This window comes from Anomaloglossus baeobatrachus, chromosome 5, assembly GCF_048569485.1.
Source record: "Anomaloglossus baeobatrachus isolate aAnoBae1 chromosome 5, aAnoBae1.hap1, whole genome shotgun sequence".
Classification (NCBI taxonomy): Eukaryota; Metazoa; Chordata; class Amphibia; order Anura; family Aromobatidae; genus Anomaloglossus; species Anomaloglossus baeobatrachus.
In genome coordinates, this window is record NC_134357.1 from 228,156,235 (window position 1) to 228,180,172 (window position 23,938).

General features: G+C 43.5%; 1 protein-coding gene across 1 annotated transcript in view; it reads left to right on the top strand.

Moving 5' to 3' along the window:
* LOC142309884 (E3 ubiquitin-protein ligase DTX4-like) overlaps window positions 1-23,938 on the top strand; it is a 161,350-nt gene that overhangs the window by 108,988 nt on the left and 28,424 nt on the right. Inside the window, exon 6 of the mRNA XM_075347339.1 lies at window positions 3,400-3,501. Within this exon, the coding sequence (XP_075203454.1) occupies window positions 3,400-3,501 (102 nt within the window). The remainder of the gene's footprint in view (window positions 1-3,399; window positions 3,502-23,938) is intronic.

Sequence of the window (23,938 nt, forward strand, 5' to 3'; positions counted from 1 at the left end):
TATGTCCCCATCCTGGTTTATTGCCCTCTTCCTAGCATATATGTCCTCCTCCTGGTATATATGTCCCTATTCTTGCTTATTTGTTCCTTTCCTAGGATATTTCCTCATACTGGGCCATATATTCCCCCCCTGGGCATATTCTGGTATAAATGTCCCATCCTGGTTTTTGTACCTTTCTTGGTATATATGTCCTCCTCCTGTTATATATGTCCCCTTCCTGGGCTCCTCCTGATATATTTGTATGCCAATAAAAGAAAAAAAGCAAAAACATTTTACTCACCCTCCCTAGCTCCCACGTCATGTGGCTTCCTCTCTGAGCTGTGATGCATTTTAGCTGGATGTGCACCTTCCGGTGCACATACAGCTGAAGCAAGGCAGGTAGGGACTGTTGTCAGTGGGGCCACTATCACCCCCGGCGATCTTCAGCTCACGGAGCGCTTACTTTTTCACGGCTCTGCGTTACCTGCAAGACTGTGATGAGGTCGCACCTCATCATGCTGCTGCATGCTGGGCTGCGAGATGACACGCTGATGCCCTGCTTCCGCCACATGGCTAATTTACATGCGATGTCCTAGAAGGGCTTTGCATGCAAATTAGCTGTGGCTGCAGAAACACAACTGACCCCTCTGCTGCGGCTGTGACTGGCGCCTGGTGAAAAGTGGGGCCCAGGGCTTAATAAAACTAAGTAATTACCCCAGGCCCGGCCGGGACCCTCTTCACTAGGCCCTATACACCAGTCATGGTTGTCATGCCCTGATGCCAGCCCTGACTCTATGTAACTATATACTTGTGAATCTTCACATCACACGCACTGTGTGAAAAATGGAAAGATGTATAAAATGCATTAGGTATTGGTGAATATTTTGCCCAAAACATGCAAAATCGCAAGCCACGTCAAGACGCCCCAATGTCTTGCAAATTATATTTTGGCTCAGTACATTGGTCCTTAAACTCTATAAACTTACAAGCTCCTTATAGTCTATAGACAAAATCTTATGTCTTCAGTAGAGAACCCGCAGATGTTCAGGTTAACTGGGTCCAGCCATATTGTTTTTTAAAAATCCAATTCGGCACTGGACTTGAATCCGAACATCTTCCCAGATGCCAAACTCCATATAAGTCTTTGATGACCTGAACATTGTGCTGTAAAATGGTGGTAGAAAGAGTTAGGGGGATTAGAGCAAGTGCATTGTATTTACGGAGTCTCCCGCTCGGCTGTAATACTACATATTCACTGCTTCCCTCACCCACCGACAGTCCTGCTGACATGTGATTGGTGGCAGTCAGACCGTGCCCCCACTCTGTGTGACAGCATCTGTGATTGTTTGGAATCACACATGCTGTCTGTGTCCCTATAATGTGATACCCACCACAGATAAAGCATACGGCTGCAGCCCCCAGCCACATGCTTATCTTGGCTGTGTATCAAAATAAGAGGGACCCGATGTGGCATTTTTAAAAATTATTTAAATAAATTATTTTAAAAAACGACGTGCGGTCTCCCCCAATTTTGATACCCAGCCAAGATACAGCCGAAATCTGAGGGCTGGTATCCTCAGCCTAGGGAAGTCCATGGTCATTGCTCCCCAGCCTCCTAAAAATAGCAGCCTGCAGCAGCACAGGATTGTCACTACCATTAGATGAAAATTCCGGCACTTTACCCTGCTCATCCGATTGCCCTGGTGCTTTGGCACTCCGGGTAATATAAGGGGTTAATGACAGCTCACAGTTGCCACTAAGCCCTAGATTAGTAATGGAAGGAATCTATGAGCCCCTGCTATTACTAATACTGTAAGTGAAAAGAAATAAAAACAAACACCAAAAAAGATCCTTTATGTGAAATAAAATACAAAAACCCCATCCTCTTTCTCCAGTTTATTAACCCCAAACACCCAGTTTTGACGTAATCCACACGAGGTTCCATGATGATTCAGCCTCTGTAACATACTGAAGTCGCAGCCGCTGGCACATTAGAAAACTGACCTCAGGGGACCTCATTGAACTCAGTGACCTCACCTCAGGAAAACTCATTCCTGGCGTAAAAACATATTTTTTTACCAAGATATGCAGATATGGTGCTGAAATTTATACACGCCAATACTGCATCTCCTGGTAAAAAAAAAGGCATCAAAATGGTGGGGTAGCGTGTTTACCTCCAGCTCTAACCGCAGATAAACTGAGTTAGGTTACCACTCACACCTGTGGCTCAGTCAGTCTCTGCCTGAAGCCACAGCAGTCGGTCATGTTTTCCAATGTGACTGCGCGCTGCAACTTCAGTATGTACCAGAGCCGGGAGGGTCGTGGGACCTCGTGTGAATTACATTGGAACTGGGTGTTTGGGGTTAATAAATTGGACAAAGATGATGGGTTATTGTGTATTTTATTTCAAAGAAAGGATTTTTTGAGGGTGTTTGTGTTTATTTCTTTACACTTACAGTATTACTAATTGGGGTGTCTTCCATTACTAATCTAGCGCTTAGTGGCAGCAGTGAGCTATCATTGACCCCTTATATTACCCTGATTGCCACCACACCAGGGCAATCAGGATGAGCTGGGTAAAGTGCTGGAATTGTCACATCTAATGGATGCGACAACTCTGCGTGGTACAGGCTGAAATTTTTAGGCTAGGGGCCCAACAACCATGGGCCTCCCCTTCCTGGGTATACCAGCACTCAGCTGCTGGCTTTATTATGGCTGGGTATCAAAATTGGTGGGGACTGCGGTTTTTGATACACAGCCCAGATAAGCACACTGCTGGGAGCCGCAGCCTGTAGCCGTATGCTTTATCTGCCCTGGATATCGCAATATGGGGAGCACCTAAGCCAATTTATTTATTTATTTTCACACTATAGAGACACAGACAGCATGTGTGATTCCAAACAATCACAGACGCTGTCACAGAGGGTGGAGGCATGGTCTGACTGCAAGCAATCACACCCCTGGACTGTCGTTGGGCGGGTGAAAAAGTGAATATGTATAAGGGTTAATGAGCGGACCCAGAAGTAGTGGTACAGCTGCTTTGGAGACTCGGTAGATATAACGCTGTTGCTTTATTCCATATTTTCTTTCTTTTTCCTTTATTTTTTTTCTTTAATTATCTGGGTGACCGAATCCAAACAGTCAAACAGTCACACAGTGTTAACTGGGGAGCTTCGTGTTGGGGGTATGCGCACGGATACTGGGTATCCAGTATGGACCCTGAACTTTACAGTTCGGGTTTGCCCATCAATAGTCTTTAGCCATCTATAGTTTTGTACATTGCATGAGATCCAAGGGCAAATATATAGTAATGGTAAAATGTATGTACAGTAGATGATGCACAGATAAATACTATCTTTTAATATATACTTATACTTATATATTATATACTTAGCTTGTCTGTTGTCTTTTTGTGTCTAGGACTGTGCTTACTGTAGAATGACACTGACAGAAGGAGAAGTTGGAAGATTATATCGATGTTCTCATTCTTACCATGTCCGCTGTTTGGGACCTCTGTACAAGGTATAGGATAGGTGGTACTATTGGATAAAAATGGAATGTGCAATGCTCTAGCTACAGGGAAAAACATAGCTCATTTACTTAAATGTCAGCCACAAAGCCCCAGCCTAAAGGTGGACTGACTTGTTAATAAAAAAATTGAAAAATTGTGATACAATATTTTTCTCAATTTTTAATTACATAAACAAATATTTTTTTTTTTTAAAAAAAAAAGTATAAAATTGTATAAAATTAAAGGTGATATCAGAGACTTTTTTTACAACATGCTCAAGCACCAACAGGTAGGTAGTTGCCAACTACCTTCCTGTTGTGCATGACGTCGATCTCTCTCAGCACGGGGCGCTCCTGCCATCGATTCAGCAGCTTCTAGTGTCGTCACATCGACAGAGCAATGACTTATTTTCTCCACTCTGTTAATGCGGCTTGAGTGCCAACATCATGCTGATTGACAGTCAGATCTCAATTGCTTAACTGCGTGAAGCCGGCTGTCAAATAACTTGATGCCAGCTGTCACGTCCATCAACAGAGCAGCACAGAAGAAGAGCTGCTCTGTTGACATGTAGCAGCTGCATCTCTGACAGGAGAGGGTGGTGACCGCAGATAGTTGCCTATGTTAGCAATTACCTGCCTGTTAGATTTTAGGCACATAGTAACAAAACATACTGGATTGTCCTTTACCTATATTAAAATTTAATTTTTTAATTTTTTTATTATTCACTGGGGGCTGATATTTTTACATGCTTGTGTATAAGCAAATACAGAAGACACAGGCCATTGGAGACTGTGGTCGGTCTCAGACACTTTATCGGCTATGAAGTGTGTACAACCCGTCATGCGCAGTTCACAGCTTTGGGAGAAGCCAGGACTTCTGACCTCGAACCATGACCTGACTAAGCCTTTGGGGTACCCCTTTAATTGTTACATGCTCTCCTGGTATTTGACCCTGGGTCTCTTGACTACCGAGTCTCACAAATTGCCCGTAAGTAGGTACTAGGTTCAAAGGTAGAGATCAGTGAGAACCAAGAGCGAAATTCTCTGTGTAAATGTTGAATCTATATGCAATAGTTTGGTAAAGCAGGGAAAAAAAGGAATCTACTGTATGATTAAAGGTTAGATGTGGAGAAAGAGAACAGTGAAAGCAAAGAAGGGATGTGGGTGAGAAGAAAAGTGTGATGAAAAAAAGATTGAGATCAAAACAATAAAAAAATAATAACACATAAAAGTGAATGGAGCGGTTTTGAAGGAAATACCGTGTTTCCCCGATAGTAAGACACCCCCGATAGTAAGACGTAGTGGGGGTTTTGGGGGGGGGTCGGCTAATGTAAGACGTACCCCGAAAGTAAGACGTAGTAAAAATGTATTTATTTTTTTTTCTTCTTTACAGTACAGTTACAGCGGCCGAGCGCTCAGCTGAGAGCCCTGACATGCCGGCGGCCGAGCGCTCAGCTGAGAGCCCTGACATGCGGCAGTAAAGCGCTCAGCTGAGCGCCCTAACATGCCGGCGGCCGAGCGCTCAGCTGAGCGCCCTGACATGCCGCCGGCATGTGACAGCTCTCAGCTGAGCGCCCTGACTTGCCGGCGGCAAAGCGCTCAGCTGAGCGCCCTGACATGCCGGCGGCTGAGCGCTCAGCTGAGAGCTGACACATGCCGGCGGTCGGGCGCTCAGCTGAGCGCCCTGACATGCCGGCGGCTTAGCGCTCAGCTGAGAGCTGACACATGCCGGCAGTCGGGCGCTCAGCTGAACGCTCGGCTACCGAGAAATGTTGAAATGTTGCAGTAATGTTGTCCGTGGTCCATCAGGATCATGGACAACATACAAAATCACGCAGCCTCAGTGCCCTTATGTGCAGCCGCTGGTGGTTAAGTTTCCTTAACTTGCGGTACACTTAGGACGCAATCGCTGCAAGTCCCCATACGGTACATTGCATGGAGACTTGCTGCGATTGCTGTGGGATTTTTTCCAATATAAGACATACCCCGAAAGTAAGACATAGTGGCACTTTTGGGGGTAAAAAGAATGTAAGACACTGTCTTACTTTCGGGGAAATACGGTAGGAGAAGGACATAGGAGAATTACAACTCAGAGTGAAGTGAGAAATGCAGCATCAAGTATGCGATAATATATGAGAAGGGGAAAAGAGTTCGTATTGGTGGAAAAAAGGGAGGAAAGTGGTGATTAATAGTGATGAGTGAGCACTAGCATGCTTGGGTGCTCAGTACTCGTAACAAGCAGTTGGATGCTCCGATGGGCGTGACTTGAGTACTGTAGAATAATGGAAGCAAATGGTAAACTTAAGTTTTTTTTTTGAAGATTTCCTGGAAAAATACTTGAATTCACCATTGACTTCCATTGTACTTGTGTACTCGAGTGCCGACACCCAAACATCCAACTGCTTATTACAAGCACAGAGCACCCGAGCATGGTAGTGCTCGCTCATCACTAGTGTATAAAGGAAAAAATAGTATTGATCAAAAATATTGTTTTTTTTCTCTCCCTCCTTCTCATCCTGCAACAAATATAAGTGACAAAGTGAATGTAAAGAGTTAGGGGTACTTTGCACACTACGACATCGCAAGCCGATGCTTGCAATGCCGAGCGCGATAGTCCCCACCCCCATCGCAGCAGCGATATCTTGTGATTGCTGCCGTAGCAAACATTATCGCTACGGCAGCTTCACATGCACTCACCTGCCCTGCGACGTTGCTCTGGCCGGCGAACCGCCTCCTTCCTAAGGGGGCGGGTCGTGCGGCGTCACAACGACGTCACACGGCAGGCGGCCAATAGAAGCGGAGGGGCGGAGATGAGCAGGAAATAAACATCCCGCCCACCTCCTTCCTTCCGCAGAGCCGGCATGAAACGCAGTGACGTAGGTAGTAGATGTTCCTCGTTCCTGCGGCTTCTCACACAGCGATGTGTGCTGCCGCAGGAACGAGGAACAACATCGTACCTGTCGCTGCTGCCAAATAATGGAAATGTCGGACCCTACACCGATGATACGATAACGACGCTTTTGCGCTCTTTAATCGTATCAAAAAGGATTTACACACTACGATATCGACTGACGCCGGATGTGCGTCACTTTCGATTTGACCCCACCGATATCGCACCTGCGATGTCGTAGTGTGCAAAGCCCGCCTTAGTGAATCTAAGGATGAAAAAAAAAGAGTGAGGGAGATGAAGAAGAAAAATTAGAATAAATTTGACAAAATCATTAAATATCGCCCCTTCTCCCTTTACTTTTATTTTTTGTCAGTAAGTAAACTGATTGAGGACTATGGGTGTGCATTATACTATTTCAAAGACTATGGGGATGCTTTATAATATATGGATGGATAGGTCATTCATTATTATATGTGGCGAACTATGGGGGGTAAATTATATTGTATGGAAACTGTGGTGCATTATACTATATAAAGGACTGTGGGGGTGCACTATACTATTTGTAGATCTATGGGTGTGCATTATAATAAATGGAGGACTATGTGAGTGCATTATAATATAAGGGGAACTGTTACGAGGGGGACCCGGGGAAGCATGCCAAGATGGGAAATGGACAGCTTCCGCCGGTCAAGGTCCACTGTAAGGTGTAAGGGACCGCTGCTATGGTGGGTGAAGAGTGAGCGGGTTGCTGCTAGCGATTGTCTGGAATGTCACAGACGATCTATGTACACCGGTCTGCCCTAACCCGTGAGGGTTGTATGGCTCGGATCTCACGGCTCGGTGTACCTGTTGCACGGGGAAGCACAGAGGTGCCCACGCACGTGTGCCAGTGGAAGTCACGAGAATATGGCACGAGGGTAGCACAAAGGTGCCCACGCACGTGTGCTTTCAATAACCAGGTGAGTCCGGTGGAGACTTGAGGAGCTCACCTGGGACAGGAACACGGCCTGTTGAAGGGGATACTGCCGGGGCAGCAAGGCAGGGACACGGCCTGCAAACCAGGTGCTGCCTAAGCAGCAGGGGCCAAGCCCACAAAAAACAGTAATGCCTGAGCACGCTGCCAGACATCCAAACATAGAAGGACGGTCACGCGCCGCCATGATGGCAGGGGGAGCTTTTAAGGAGGTGTAGCTCCACCCAAGGGCGGGCGCGAGGCGGAGATGACGGACTTGACCCAATCAGGGTCCACGACGTCCCAGCCTGGCCAGTCAGGATTCACCACGTCACCAGCCTTGTCATCAAGCCGTGTGACGTCAGTGGGCTAATCAGGACCCACCACGCATTGCACATGCTCACCCTCCTGCCTCTGGGAAATAGAGGCGGGATCCTCGGTCTCACAATGTGCAGAGATAACGGGAGTCTCACTGCTTCCCTGAGTAGCAAACCTCTGCACATTGCGCAACCTCGCAGACCTTCGGGGCCACTGAGCAGGAGGACCCGCGGCAGGCCAGGAATGGGAGACCGCTTCACTCCTTGTAACAGGAGAACCACTAGGTGTCACCCTTCTCCTGCCTCCCTGAGAAGGTATCTCCTGCACACTGCGCAGTCTGGCAGACCTTTGGCGCTGCTGAGCAGGAGCACTCGTGGCATGCAAGGAATGGGAGACTGCCTCAGTCCTTGCCTCAGGAGAGCCACGAGGTGTAACAGGGAACTATGGGGTGTGCATTATAATATATGGAGAGCTATGGGGGGTGCATTATGTTGGGAATTATACTATATAAAAGACTATGGCAGTGCATTATATTTATAATATATTGAGGACTATGAGGGTGCATTATAATATGTTGACAATATATTACTATTGCTTGCATACAGTATATTGTGAAGGTTTTATGGGGTCTATAACACTGTGCGGAGGGCAGTCTGGGGGCCAGTATAAAGTGTAAAGGGGTGTGGGGGCTATTACTGTATATGGTTTATAGGCTCCTTGTGCTGCAAGGGGGCTGTGTGAGGGTCACAGTTGGGGATGATAATATTTTGGGATCACCAGAATTTCCCGGGGTAGTTGAGCGTGGGTACAGTAAGGTCATCATACTGTACATGTGGAGGTTACTGTGGAGGAATGTGGAGGGCACTTTTGTTGGTGTCATACTCTATGGTTGCAATGAAAGGGTAATCTAGGGGCTTCAATAGGAGGAAAGTTAATTGCAAGTGCTGTAAAGTTGTGACATATGTTCTTATGTGGACTTAGAACTTCTGCTATAGGGCCCCATGATTTTTATGTATAACCCTGACCATGACCTTACTACTAAACTGAATTGCTACCTGGAAAAATGTACTACTCCATCCACAGGGCTGCAACTGTGGATTCTAAGGCTCTTGTTGGTGTTGTGCCTGTGCACAACCACCCCAGGTGAGCACTACCATCGCTCTCATTCTCCCTCACTTCTCTTGCAGTATTGCCCTATTGTGCGCTTCTGTCCCAATCAGAATTTAGAATGATAATGTCTTTGTGTCTATGGGAAAATTCTTGAATACTTATATACTTTACTCAATAACTACAGAGATCCTCAAATTTATCTGCATTAATTTTACAATTTGCATACATAGTTACATAGTTACTTAGGTTGAAAAAAGACCTAGGTCCATCTAGTTCAACCTTCCTCCACCAATTATACATTTTGTCATTAAGTCACTTATAACCGACAATGTTGTGTGTACTGAGGAAATCATCCAGCCCTGATATAAAAGCTGTTATAGTATCTGCCATTACTACTGCTTGTGGTAGGGCATTCCACAGTCTGACTGCTCTAACTGTAAAGAACCCTTTCCTATTTAGCTGTCGGAATCGCCTTTCTTACACTCGCAGTGAGTGTCCCCTGGTTCTTACTATTGTCTTTGGGAGGAATAAGTCACATGCCATTCCTTTGTATTGACCACATACAGTGCCTACAAGTAGTATTCAACCCCCTGCAGATTTAGCAGGTTTGATAAGATGCAAATAAGTTAGAGCCTGCAAACTTCAAACAAGAGCAGGATTTATTAACAGATGCATAAATCTTACAAACCAGCAAGTTATGTTGTTCAGTTAAATTTTAATAAATTTTCAACATAAAAGTGTGGGTCAATTATTATTCAACCCCTAGGTTTAATATTTTGTGGAATAACCCTTGTTTGCAATTACAGCTAATAATCGTCTTTTATATGACCTGATCAGGCCGGCACAGGTCTCTGGAGTTATCTTGGCCCACTCCTCCATGCAGATCTTCTCCAAGTTATCTAGGTTCTTTGGGTGTCTCATGTGGACTTTAATCTTGAGCTCCTTCCACAAGTTTTCAATTGGGTTAAGGTCAGGAGACTGACTAGGCCACTGCAACACCTTGATTTTTTCCCTCATGAACCAGGCCTTGGTTTTCTTGGCTGTGTGCTTTGGGTCGTTGTCTTGTTGGAAGATGAAATGACGACCGATCTTAAGATCCTTGATGGAGGAGCGGAGGTTCTTGGCCAAAATCTCCAGGTAGGCCGTGCTATCCATCTTCCCATGGATGCGGACCAGATGGCCAGGCCCCTTGGCTGAGAAACAGCCCCACAACATAATGCTGCCACCACCATGCTTGACTGTAGGGATGGTATTCTTGGGGTCGTATGCAGTGCCATCCAGTCTCCAAACGTCACGTGTGTGGTTAGCACCAAAGATCTCGATCTTGGTCTCATCAGACCAGAGAACCTTGAACCAGTCTGTCTCAGAGTCCTCCAAGTGATCATGAGCAAACTGTAGACGAGCCTTGACATGACGCTTTGAAAGTAAAAGGTACCTTACAGGCTCGTCTGGAACGGAGACCATTGCGGTGGAGTACGTTACTTATGGTATTGACTGAAACCAATGTCCCCTGCCATGAGATCTTCCCGGAGCTCCTTCCTTGTTGTCCTTGGGTTAGCCTTGACTCTTCGGACAAGCCTGGCCTCGGCACGGGTGGAAACTTTCAAAGGCTGTCCAGGCCGTGGAAGGCTAACAGTAGTTCCATAAGCCTTCCACTTCCGGATGATGCTCCCAACAGTGGAGACAGGTAGGCCTAACTCCTTGGAAAGGGTTTTGTACCCCTTGCCAGCCTTGTGACCCTCCACGATCTTGTCTCTGATGGCCTTGGAATGCTCCTTTGTCTTTCCCATGTTGACCAAGTATGAGTGCTGTTCACAAGTTTGGTGAGGGTCTTAATTAGTCAGAAAAGGCTGGAAAAAGAGATAATTAATCCAAACATGTGAAGCTCATTGTTCTTTGTGCCTGAAATACTTCTTAATACTTTAGGGGAACCAAACAGAATTCTTGTGGTTTGAGGGGTTGAATAATAAATGACCCTCTGAATAAACTTTTCACAATTTAAAAAAAAAATAAAAAAAGAAATAACATTCTTTTTTGCTGCAGTGCATTTCACACTTCCAGGCTGATCTACAGTCCAAATGTCACAATGCCAAGTTAATTCCGAATGTGTAAACCTGCTAAATCTGCAGGGGGTTGAATACTACTTGTAGGCATTGTATGTATGTATACATATAAATGAGATCTAGTCTTAGACGTCTTTTTTCTAAGCTACACAAATCCAACTTTTTTCAACATCTCATCATATGGGAGGCCTTCCATTCCTTGTAGAAGTCTAGTTACCTGCCTTTGAACTAATTCTAACTCCTTTTTAAAATGTGGAGCCCAAAACTGGATCCCATATTCCAGATGTGGCCTTACAAGTGACTTATAGAGGGGTAACAATACTTTGGGATCTAAGAGATTAGAGATTAGATTAGAGATTAGATTACAGATTTTTATACACCTTGTAACATGGCTGAGGGTATGTATCACAAAAGTAGTGTAAACCTGGTTATCTGCTCTAATACTTGTAGTGCCACAAGTCTTATTAGAGTGTTCAAGGGACAGGTTATACGGATAGCCGGAGAGATGGGTGGGTCTGGCTATCCACATAACTCCACCCATGGGTGTGTCTCAGGCTTTTAAAATGGTTTCAGTTTGCTTGGGACATGCTCTGTGTGTGAAGGTATTTTGATACCTCCAGGAATGAACGTCTGAAAGTGGGTTCGAAATACTGACCGGGGTCAGTGTGCAGAGGTAAGAAGACCCCTTGAGAAAACTCTCTGCTGGGACTTATATACTAGACTGACTCTGAAGGGCCGACGTTTGGAATATGTTTTCTATTTTCCTGATATAAAGGCTGTTTGTTTTCTGTATTGATGGCATGCTTTATGAGATGGTAATAAAGCAGCTAGGACATTTTATTCAAAGTGCCTCCTGTGTCTACCTCAATGCAACTGAGAAACAAACAGAGTGAGTACCCTCAGCAGAACCCAAAAATCTTGTTTGCTTTCCCAGCTGCTGCTTGACATTGAGTGCTGCTGCTCAGCTTACTTGTAACCAGAATCCCCAAGTCTTTCTCCTGTTCTGTAGTCAGAGTTTACTTCCATTTAATTTATATGCAGCAATAGGATTACTTCGTCCTAGGTGCATTATTTTACATTTATCATCATAAATCTCATTTGTCAAGTATCTGCCTATTCTGACATGTTATCCAGATCGTTTTGTAATATTATACTATCAAGGTCTGTTTTAATATCCTACATAGTTTGGCGTCATCAGCAAAGACTGACACTTTACTATCATCTCTTAATAAAGAGCTTAAAAAGAATCTGTTCTGGCATGGATCCCTGCGGTACCCCATTGCTGACCAATTAGAGAATGTACCATTTATGACAACTCTTTGTTTCCTGTCTTTTAGCCAATTCCTTACCCATCTGCTTACAGTTTCTCCTAGTCCTTGTTTGTTATATGGAACAGTATCAAATGCCTTTGCAAAGTCCAAATAAATCACATCAGCTGCATTACCAATATCCAGATTTGCACTTACTTTCTCATAGAACCCCAACATGTTATAGACATGACTTATTTTTCATAAATCCATGCTGGTTATCAGTTATTATATTATTCTCTCTAATATATCATTGTATTTCCTCTCTTAAAATGCCCTCCAAAACCTTGCACACCACTGATGTACCACTGATGTCAGACTTACTGGACGATAGTTACCTGTATCCACCCTCTTACCTTTCTTAAATATCGGTACCATGTCAGCTATTCTCCAATCCTGAGGTACCAACACTGTTACAAGAGAGTCTAATGCGGGCGTCACACGAGACGATCTATCGTGCGATATGTCGTCGGGGTCACGGTTTTCGTGACGCACATCCGGCATCATTTACGACGTCGTCCTGTGTGACACCTACGAGCCTCGCAGAACGTTCGCAAATCGTGTATCGTTGACACATCGCTCATTTTTAAAAAGCCGTTTATTTTTCTTTGCGCCAGTTGTTCATCGTACCCGGGGCAGAACACATCGCTCCGTGTGACACCCCAGGAACGATGAACACAGCTTACCTGCATCCCGCGGCTCCCGCCGGCTATGCGGAAGGAAGGAGGTGGGCGGGATGTTTACGTCCCGCTCATCTCCTCCACTCCGCTTCTATTGGCCGGCCGCTGTGTGACGTCGCTGTGACACTGAACGTCCCACCCCCTTCAGGAAGTGGATGTTCGCCGCCTACAGTGACGTCGCTCAGCAGGTAAGTACATGTGACGGCGGTTTAACGACTTTGTGCGCCACGGGCAACTAATTGTCCGTGACGCACATACGACGGGGGCGGGTACGATCACTCGTGCGATCGCACGACAGATCGTATTGTGTCATGCCCGCATAAGAAGATTAAATACAGCGGTCTGTCAATTACTGAGCTTAACTCCCTCAATATCCGTGGTTGAATGCCATCTGGATTTGTCAATGTATAATTTACTCCAATGCATGAGTACTTCTTCTTGTCTTAGATTAGTTGTATCAGTGGGGACTTTGATTTTTGCCTTGTTGAATGATCCCTGGAACAGCCAGTTCCTTGGTGAACACGGATGAAAAGTGTCTGTTTAATATCTCAGCCTTTTCTAAATCCTCTATAAGTATCTTGTTATAACCTTTTACAGGAGCAATACCATCCTTTTTTCATTTTGACATTGATATATTTATAAAAAATGTGGCAATTTTTGTTTCTGTAGCTAATTTTGCTTGGTTGATTTCTTTTTTACATTTCCTATTGAGATCTTTATACTCCTGAAATGCTATTTCTGTATTCTCAGCCTTCACGATTTTAAACCCCCTTTGTTTTAGTTTTATTATACTTTGTACTGTCTTATTTATCCATACTGGCTTCTTTATATTCCTGGACATGTTATTACCAGAGAGTATAAGATTTTTTACATGACTCTAATAGTATATCCGTAAACTTGCCCCATTTATGTTCGGTATCCCCGGTTACCATGACATTGTCTCAATCTAGCATGGTGGCTCAGTGGTTAGCACTGCAGTCTTGCAGCGCTGGGATCCTGGGTTCAAATCCCACCAAGGACACTATCTGCAAGGAGTTTGTATGTTCTCCCCATGTTTGCATGGGTTTCCTCCCACACTCCAAAGATATACAGATAGGGACTCTAGATTGTGAGCCCCAATGGGGACAGTGTTGCCAATGTATGTAAAGTGCTGTGGAATTAATAGCGCTATATAAATGAATAAAATTATTATTAATTATTATTATCTACATGATTAAGCTCTTCCCTTAATTTGTTGAAATCAACTTTCCTAAAATTCTTGGTTTTAGCATTTCCCCTTTCAAATGTTCTCTTTAACATTACATTGAAACTTACCATATTATGGTCACTGCTGCTCAAATGCTCCCGCTCCTGTACATCTGAAATTATACCTGGTCTATCTGACAGGACCAAATCCAGCAAATTATCTCCCCTGGTCGGTTCATTTACCAACTGAGAAATGCAATTGTCTTAAATTGTAGATAAGAACTTATTCACAGAATTTGTTGATTTCAATTATTTTTATTGTATTTTATTACGTACAAGACAAATTATAACAATTCAATTGAGCAACCCACCCTTTGTGTCCCTAAATTTTCCCTGTTATCCTGTAACTATCTACACTGCGTGCAGAATTATTTGGCAAGTTGTATTTTAGAGGATGTTTTTATTATTGATCAACAACTATGTTCTCAATCAACCGAAAAGACTCATAAATATGAAAGCTTAATATTTTTAGAAGTTGGAGTGGTTTTTTTTTCAGATTTGGCTATCTTAGAAGGATATCTGTTTGTGCAGGTAACTATTACTGTGCAGAATTATTAGGTAACTTAATAAAAACCAAATATATTCCCACCTCACTTGTTTATTTTCACCAGGTAAACTAATATAACTGCACAAAATTTAGAAATAAACATTTCTGACATGCAAAAACAAAACTCAAAAAAATTAGTGACCAATATAGCCACCTTTCTTTATGATGACTCTCAGCCTACAATCCATAGATTCTGTCTGTTGCTTGATCTGTTTACGATCAACATTGCGTGCAGCAGCCACCACAGCGTTCCAGTCACTGTTCCGAGAGGTGTACTTGTGACGCCCCAGGGGTGCCGATCCTGTTCAGGGACGCCACAGGGCTTGTTCAATATGGCGAACAGGTACTGTCAGTTTTTATATGTCGTGACGCCACTCACGGCTTGCGGTCAGGGATATGAATGACCGCCGCTGCAGGTTTTACGAGCGTCTGGGGCTGATGGGGTCTGCAGCCAGATGATGTAGCCTCCCGTGAGTGAGACAGGCCCCAGGGGCTCGGGTGAGCAGAGTAGTGGGTTCCGGAATAACACAGGCTGAGTCCAAAAGTCTTTTAACTGGTCTTTACTCACTCTGGATGTTGCAGTGAGCCGACCCGGGCGTTGCTGTGATGCACCAGGTAGGACCAGGGCTCCTTCAGGCCAGTCTGAGGGTAACCTGTTAGCTCGCCTTCCTAGCACTCTGTGTTCGGATAACCCCCTGACGTAGAGTACCATGGGGTCTATCCAGGGAGTCGCTGCTGCCTTTTCTCCCCTCTGTTTGGCCCGTTTGGCGGCAGCGTAGACCAAGTGAGATGGCTCCAGGCTCTGTCCCCTTATGGGTCCCTGCGTTGCTGCCGAGGCTCGGACTCTGTGAGGTTGATGAGGTACATGTAGTTCACCTCACCGGCAGGTTTAACAGGTAGTTAAACTGGAGTCTGCTCTAGGGACCTGTACCCCGTACATGCCTAGTCACCAGGAACACCCATCTCCTTTTTCCAGGTGACCGTTCTCCCCCGCCAACGGTTACTACCCCGTGCAGGGTCTGACTAGTGTCAGCGCGCGTAACCGCCTCATGACCGCCGCTCACCACCACTAGACTGGCTCTCCTCCTTTCCTGACAACCTCTGCACTCTAGCTCCAAGCCCTTCCGCTCCACCCCTTGACAAGATTTGAAGGCTAGCCCCCTTTGGAGACTGCCCAAGGGTCCCATCTACTGGTGTGGGAGAACTGGTTGCTATGTGTCTGTGCGTACACACCTCGTTCTGGCCCTTAGGATTACCTGGAAGTACTGTCCCATCATGGGTGCAGTACTCAGTGGCGCCTGACCGGGTCAGGGGCGCCACATTCTGTTTTCCCTCCCTGTAGATCTTAAATTTTATGAGGGACCACAGGTTCGCTATGGGGTTCAGATCAGGTGAACAAGGGGGCCATGTCATTATTTTTTCATCTTTTAGACCTTTACTGGCCAGCCACGCTGTGGAGTAGTTGGATGCATGTGATGGAACATTGTCCTGCATGAAAATTATGTTTTTCTTGAACGATACCGACTTCTTCCTGTACCACTGCTTGAAGAAGTTGTCTTCCAGAAACTGGCGGTAGGTCTGGGACTTGAGCTTCACTCCATCCTCAACCCGAAAAGGTCCCACAAGTTCATCTTTGATGATACCAGCCCATACGAGTACCCCACCTCCACCTTGATGGCGTCTGAGTCAGAGTGGAGCTCTCTGCCCTTTACTGATCCAGCCTCTGGCCCATCCATCTGGCCTATCAAGAGTCACTCTCATTTCATCAGTCCATAAAACCTTTGAAAAATCAGTCTTAAGATATTTCTTGGCCCAGTCTTGACGTTTTATCTTATGTTTCTTTTACAAAGATGGTCGTTTTTCAGCCTTCCTTACCTTGGCCATATCCCTGAGTATAGCACACCTTGTGCTTTTTTATACTCCAGTAATGTTGCAGCTCTGAAATATGGCCAAACATGTGGCAAATGGCATCTTGGCAGCTTCACGCTTGATTTTCCTCAATTCATGGACAGTTATTTTGCGCCTTTTTTGCCCAACACTTTTCTTGCGACCCTGTTGGCTATTTGCCATGAAACGCTCGATTGTTCGGTGATCACGCTTCAAAAGTTTGGCAATTTCAAGACTGCTGCATCCCTCTGCAAGACATCTCACAATTTTGGACTTTTCAGAACCCGTCAAATCTCTCTTCTGGCCCATTTTGCCAAACGAAAGGAAGTTGTCTAATAATTAAGCACACCTTATATAGGGTGTTGATGTCATTACACCACACCCCTCCTCATTACAGAGATGCACATCACCTGATTTACTTAATTGGTAGTTGGCTTTCAAGCCTATTCAGCTTGGAGAAGGACAACATATATAAAAATTATGATGTGATCAAAATTCTCATTTGCATCATAATTCTGCACACAGTGTATTTGTGGGGGTCGGCACCAAAGGTCACTCGCTCCTCCCCCAGGTCCTCCCTTCACAGTTGGCTGCCTGTTAGCTCACAGTGCCCAGCCTTGTCATCTGGTTCTAAGGGAGTCCCCCCTGGTTTTGAGTGTAAGTGTCCTGATGTGCTAGTGTGTGTACTAAATGGCACAGTTATGTAGGACCCGAGCTGTTACAGTGATGTTACCTTGTTTTGTGACACCTGGTTACCACAGGGGCATCACAGATGCAATAGTCACATGACTAGAAACAGGTGCTGCTCGGTTAGCAAAGTACTGTTAACGGAAATGGAGGCAATTAGAGGGGATATTAAAGGGCGGTAATGGATAGATAGGTCACACTACAGAGGAAGGTGATACCAGGAAGCACTGGAGAGCTGTTTGGGGATAACGCTAGTACCTCAGTAAGTACTCAAATAAAGTATATTTAACAACTACTAAAATCTATAGGGACTATATCCTTATAAGAAAACCTTTTTTCCATCTTAGAAGCCTCCTAATAGACCCTCAGGGATAAATGACAGAGTGATGATAATAATAATAATAATAATAATAATGTTTTATTTCTATAGCGCCAACATATTCCGCAGCACTTTACAATTCAGAGGGGACATGTACAGACAATATGAGACAATACAAAATAACAAAGTTAAGTGGATATATATCAAGCGGATATACAGCGAGGAGAATCTGCCACTCTGGAAGGAAGTAAATTCATAAAAAAATAGCTAAAGTAAATATATAATAATCTAATCCAATTTAATATAATGGTATTTAATTTATCTGAATAGACCTTACTGTGGGAAGACATGGTGACACAAATATCAGCCTTCACTATAGAAATAGAGAAATACAAACCCTCAAGGTAATGAATAAAAATTGAAATAATATCCACACCATAGTATTCGGAAGGCTAATGACTAATAATTTTTTCACAGAGGTCCTCCCCCAAAAAAAGGGGGAAAGACCGAAAACAGTTGGAAAGAAAAGGAGTTTTTGGGAACCTTCCCCTTCCCTCCTCTTTTTTGTTTAAAAAAAACTTCAACTAAAGGTAACATTGAAAAATTTGAATCATATTAATTAAAATATCGTGTGTGCACAACGAGAAAGAATAATAATTAATTAAATCAATTATAAAACTCCCTCACACGACAGAAGCTGAGACAAAACTGAAATTTTTATTCTTGGACAGCTAGGCCACGAAGTAAAAGGGGTGTAAACAAAAGCTTTAGTCCAATCAAGTATCGTAGGTCGGGACTTCATGACGTATAGGATCTGCATATCCTCTCTTTGATTGGACAGTCCAGACTCCAGGAATTTCTTTTGTCCATCTGTCCCGGGTGCAAACAGGATACGGCAGCCATCTTTGAGAATACATGTGCTGATATATATATATATATATATATATATATATATATTGTTTTAAGGGAGAATACACTGAGTATGCAATATACCTATATAAACGTATTAGTAAAAGAGTAAAAGAGAACAAAGACATGCATAGATATGTGTGTTAGTTTACATCTACTGAACTATATACCTAAGTCTATGACATGGCTGAATTAAGTAATTTTGTATACTCAATTCTTGTCCTCAACAATATATACTGTATATAAGAATACAGTTATTAATCCCGAACCTGGGTTAATAAAATATGTGTTCCCACAACATATAAATACAGTGAACATAACACTGATTCTTCCTCTCTAATAGTTGAAGTCTACAGAATTATCACAACAAAACAAAAAAGAGAAGGAAACTGTGAAGTCACAACGTACAGTGATAACCACTAGCCCCTACTGAATAGACTGAATAGATATCATACAAGCCTTATAGAAACCTGATATAGATCTGTTTTCCCTTTAATTTAGGGGGAAAAAGAAAAGTAAATCTCCATCAATATTTTGGACCAGAAAATCCATTACAGGATACCCTCCTATCAATTTAAATGTATAAGTGTTGTCAATGGTTTTAAAAGATCCCTGATGAACCCCAAAAGTGTGGGGAGAAATGCGTTGGGTCGTTAAATTTGGGTCAGTCCATCAAGCGGGTCAACACAAATTTTAATAGTGCCCTATAATTCCCGTCCAGACTGGTGGAAAGCTATATCTATCCTGTGTCTTTTAAACACCTAAATCTATTCCGATACAGAGGTGTCTATACCTACCTCAATTTCCTTAATAGTTAGCAACAGGTAATTAACAGCAAGGGCAAGCCGCCGCAGAGTGGGGGCACCAATTCATCTAAGCCTAGGTACTGAAAACAGGTAGTTACAGGACAACAGGGAAAATTTAGGGACTTTTTAGTGCACAAGGACACAAAGAGTGGGTTGTTCAATTGAATTGTTATAATATGTCTTGTACATAATAAAATATAATAAAAATAATTGAAATCAACAAATTCTGTGAATAGTTTAAAAGAAAAATGACAACTGTGAACAAAACAAAAATGTAGATAAGAACCTGTAGCTTTTAGCACAACCCATAGAGTCTATGTCCCACTGAATGTCAGGATAGCTGAAATCCCCCATAATAAGGACCTGATTATTAGTATTAGCTGCCTTTTCAATTTGTTACAGCATTTCACCCTCTCCCTGTTCAGGTATTGTTAGGAGGCTTATAGCAAACTCCCATTAGCAGCTCTCCATTATTCCCTTCCCCCATGTACATTTACCCATACTGATTCTACATTGTTGTAGCTCCCATTGAGCACAAATCTTAAGTTAGACACACCCCTTCACCTTTTTTGTCTTTCCTGTCCTTTCTGTGATGTAACCCTCTATGTTTGTCACCCAGTCATGGCTCTCAGCCAGCCAGGTCTCCATAATACCCACCACATCATAATAACACTGTTCGGCATTCATGGTCTCGATGACAGATGACCCTGTTTGTCCACCTAATTATAGAGTTCCCTTACCACCAACATCTGTCTTGCCATTTCCTGCACTACTATTTCCCTCATTCCTACAGCAGTCATTTTCCTTGTTGCTAGAAGCAACATCCTGCTGTAGTGAGCCTAGTTATGGCCCTGTATTTCCAATAGCAGCCAAACAGGCATATTTATTAGGTTGCGCCAGATCAGGACTAGGCTCCCTGACACTTTTCCTTTTACCCCTTCTTTTAACTGTTACCAAGCTACCTACTTCTGGGTTTTATCTTTCCCATCTCCACCCTCTTCTATATGACAGGCCCTAGCGAGAGCATGGTCAGTGACCTCTAAACTCCTCTCCCTCTCCAGGTTTGCAATGCTCCTGAGTAAAGTTGATCGAATCCACCAAAATCCGGGACCGGCGGATCACTGCCAGATTGAAAAAAGGCTGCATCTGCTCTGGATTCCAGTGCCCATATAAGTCTATAGGGACCAGAATCCGGAGATTAAAAACATTTGTGGAGGGGATAGAAGGGTAGAAGTGTGCGCGGTGTACTCACCCGAGGCGATGTCATGGCAGCAAACTCCTTCTGGGTCACGCTTTTCCCTTCCGGAGCCGACAATTAAATATTGATTGTTTTGTCCACTCACCGGCGCGTGTAATTGGTTGCATCTAGATGTGCCCCCAGTATCAGACAAAATATTCCCAATTATTTCTTTATTTTGAATATATAAATTAAATATCCACACCTACAGTGAATTAATTATAGTACATATAACCTTGATATCAAGGACAGTTCGCGTACATATAGCATACAATGGTTTATAGTACATATAGGCCCTTGATAACAAGGGAATTCGCATACATATAGCATACAATGATTATTCAACATATATACAGGCTGCTCACTCCAGGATTATGGATGATGCATCACAGAAACTTAACTTGTGGGCTTATATGCTCTTTCCCATTACATTCATGGCAGACGCTATTATGGTTTAAGCAGGTCCAGAATAGGCGAGCATATGGAATCCAGTCCCAATATATTCAGAGTGAGTTTAACATCAAGCCTGTTAATTTGATCTTCACCTCAACGCGTTTCCCCACATGAATTATTGTGGTTCATCAGGAGGCTACAAAAAGCAGAATACAGTCTATCAGGTTTGCATAATTGTATCATTAAGAATAACACATGCATGTGTGGAAAATAAACATGAACATAGTCAATATACATTGTATCTACTTGCCATAACAAAGAGTCAATTAGGTATGCAGATCCACGGAGTCTTTCCTTAATGGAATCGGCGGTAGCACAGAGCGATCCTGTCAAGATAAACAGCCACTTCCGTCCCTGGAGACTCTATGGATCTGCATAGCCTTAGGGGTTTATAAAGCCGGCATAACCTAGAACAGCTGTGTGCCCCTTGATCAGATGGGCTGGCGCATCATAGTGTCGCTATTGCGCCTGCGTGCAGTAGTTAAATCACTGCAGCTGTTTATCATGAACGGCTATGAGCGATGTCCGCGCGCATGCGCGGCGCATCGCCCCCACTGCGCATGCGTGAATCGTCACCATGACGTCAGCGCGCATGCGCAGTAGTACATCGCATCGCGCCACGCAGGCGCACATCCACCTCAATTCCGATAGATTAGCTGCAGCCTTCTATATCTCATGGTACAGCATCACGGCTGAATGCCGCATATGACTATCTATATACCCGCAACATATTTGCATATACCGATAATATACCGGCAATCACAGTGGCAATGTTAGTGCGCATGCGCGATGCGTCATCTCTGACGTCAACGCGCATGCGCTGTACATCACATTCCGCCACATTCAGCCGTCTTGGATGAGTTACTGTTGCGCCTGCGTATCGCAGCGAACCCTCACGGCTACATATTTGCATATGATCTCTACGACGCCAGTATATATTACAGGATGAAACCTGCCATATATACATAGCAGGTATAGATCATATAACTATTCTCAGTATATACTGCCACATCTCTATAGGGCACACAGATCTGATCTTTACATAGATAAATATGCACGGCCTTTTAGATTGCCTAATAGAAGGCTCATTAGGAATACATTTCATGATAATAGGGTAAATCTCTGCTTTTATATATTAATCAATGTAGCTTATTATACAACATATAGCAGGGATCCTGTGTAAGATTAATAACGTATACATAACAATTACCAGTGATACCTCAGAAATTCCCTGCAACAGGCAACCCTAATATGCAGAAATTTCTCCAAGATTGGTCATTAATATACTCCTATTTATCAAAGCAAGAAGATGAAATTATAGTTTAATATTTTCCAAAGATTTGGATAGATGCCATAGGCATTCTGTCTCTAATATTATAACGTTATAGGATATCGAACAGATAAGTCCTTAGGTATTTTTACATGGGTAGGAAACAACTAAAAGAGAGCAGTTCGTTAAGCCCTTTTGGAGATAAGGAACCCATTTTAAAAATCCATTCAGATTCTTTCTGTAGTAGAATTCTATCAAAGTCCCCCCCCCTTGGATTACGCCTTACTACTTCGAGTATAGAGAATCGGATATGCTTTATATCCCCGTGATGTACGGTGTTTATATGCCGGGAAATTGGGGTATCCCTTTTATTCCGTATATCGGATAAATGCTCCCCTACCCTTCTCCGAAATTCTCGTCTAGTTTTACCTACATAGTCGAGGGGGCAGTTGCAGGTGGCTCTATAAACGACTCCTGTAGATTTACAATTACTAAAGTCTCGTAGAGTGAAGATTTTCCCTGTTGCTGCACTTCTTACTATTTTACATGAATCCATAGAATCACAGTAGCTACAGGTCCCACATCGGAACATACCGCATATCTGCCTGTCCAGCCAAGTCCCTAACGGACGAGGTCCTTGATATATGCTATGCATGAGTCTATCTCCTATAGTTTGACCCCTTCTATAGGTAATGCATGGATTTTTTGGAATATATTTGGCCAGATCTCTATCTGCCTTTAAGATATTCCAATGTTTGTTAATAATTCTAAATATCCATTCAGATTGAACATCAAAGGTACCAATAATACGTGTAATATTCAGATCCTCCTCTTTCTTTTTTGAAGACATAAGTATATGTCTATCACTATCTCTGGCAAATGCATAGGATTGCTGTAAAATTCTTTTTGGGTACCCTCTGTCCAAAAATCTTCCAAACATATCTGAGGCCTGTATTTTAAAATCTATATCCCTGGAGCAGTTTCTGCGCACTCTCAGAAACTGCCCTTTCGGAATCCCTCTTTTTAGAGGGATGGGATGATGACTATCCCATTTTAGCAGGGAGTTAGTGGCCGTTGGTTTACGATATGTTGCCGTATGAATCTTGCCCCTGTCATCTTTTGAAATAATTAGATCCAGGAATGAAATTGAATTAAGATCATAAGAATAAGTAAATCTCAGCCCTAGCGTGTTCTCATTGAGATTAATAATAAATCGCTCAAAATCAATAGCTAGTAGTCCATTCCAGAAGACGAGAATATCATCAATGTATCGGACCCATAGTCCGATACATTGATGAAATGTCTCGTCTTCCCCCCCAAAAACCACCGTTTCCTCCCACCAGCCCAGGAATATATTAGCGTAACTGGGGGCACATGGGCTCCCCATTGCTGTACCCCTGAGCTGGTGGAAGTATTTGGCGTTAAACAAAAAATAATTATGGTGAAGAACAAATGATAATAATTCTTCAATGAACACATTGTGTACATTACAGTCAATTGATCGTGTCTTGAGAAAAAAGTCCACTGCTTGAATTCCAAGGTCATGAGGGATGGAGCTATAGAGCGCCTCGACATCAATGGAGGCCAGAATGGTATCTGGGCCTACATTGATATCCTCTAAAATCTGTAAAAGATGCGGAGTATCGCGGACATAGGATGGTAACGAAACAACAAAGGGCCTAAGTATCTTGTCAATATAGATGCCGATGTTTTGGGACAGTGAATTAATTCCTGCAACAATAGGCCTACCCTTTAGAGGGTCCAGGCCT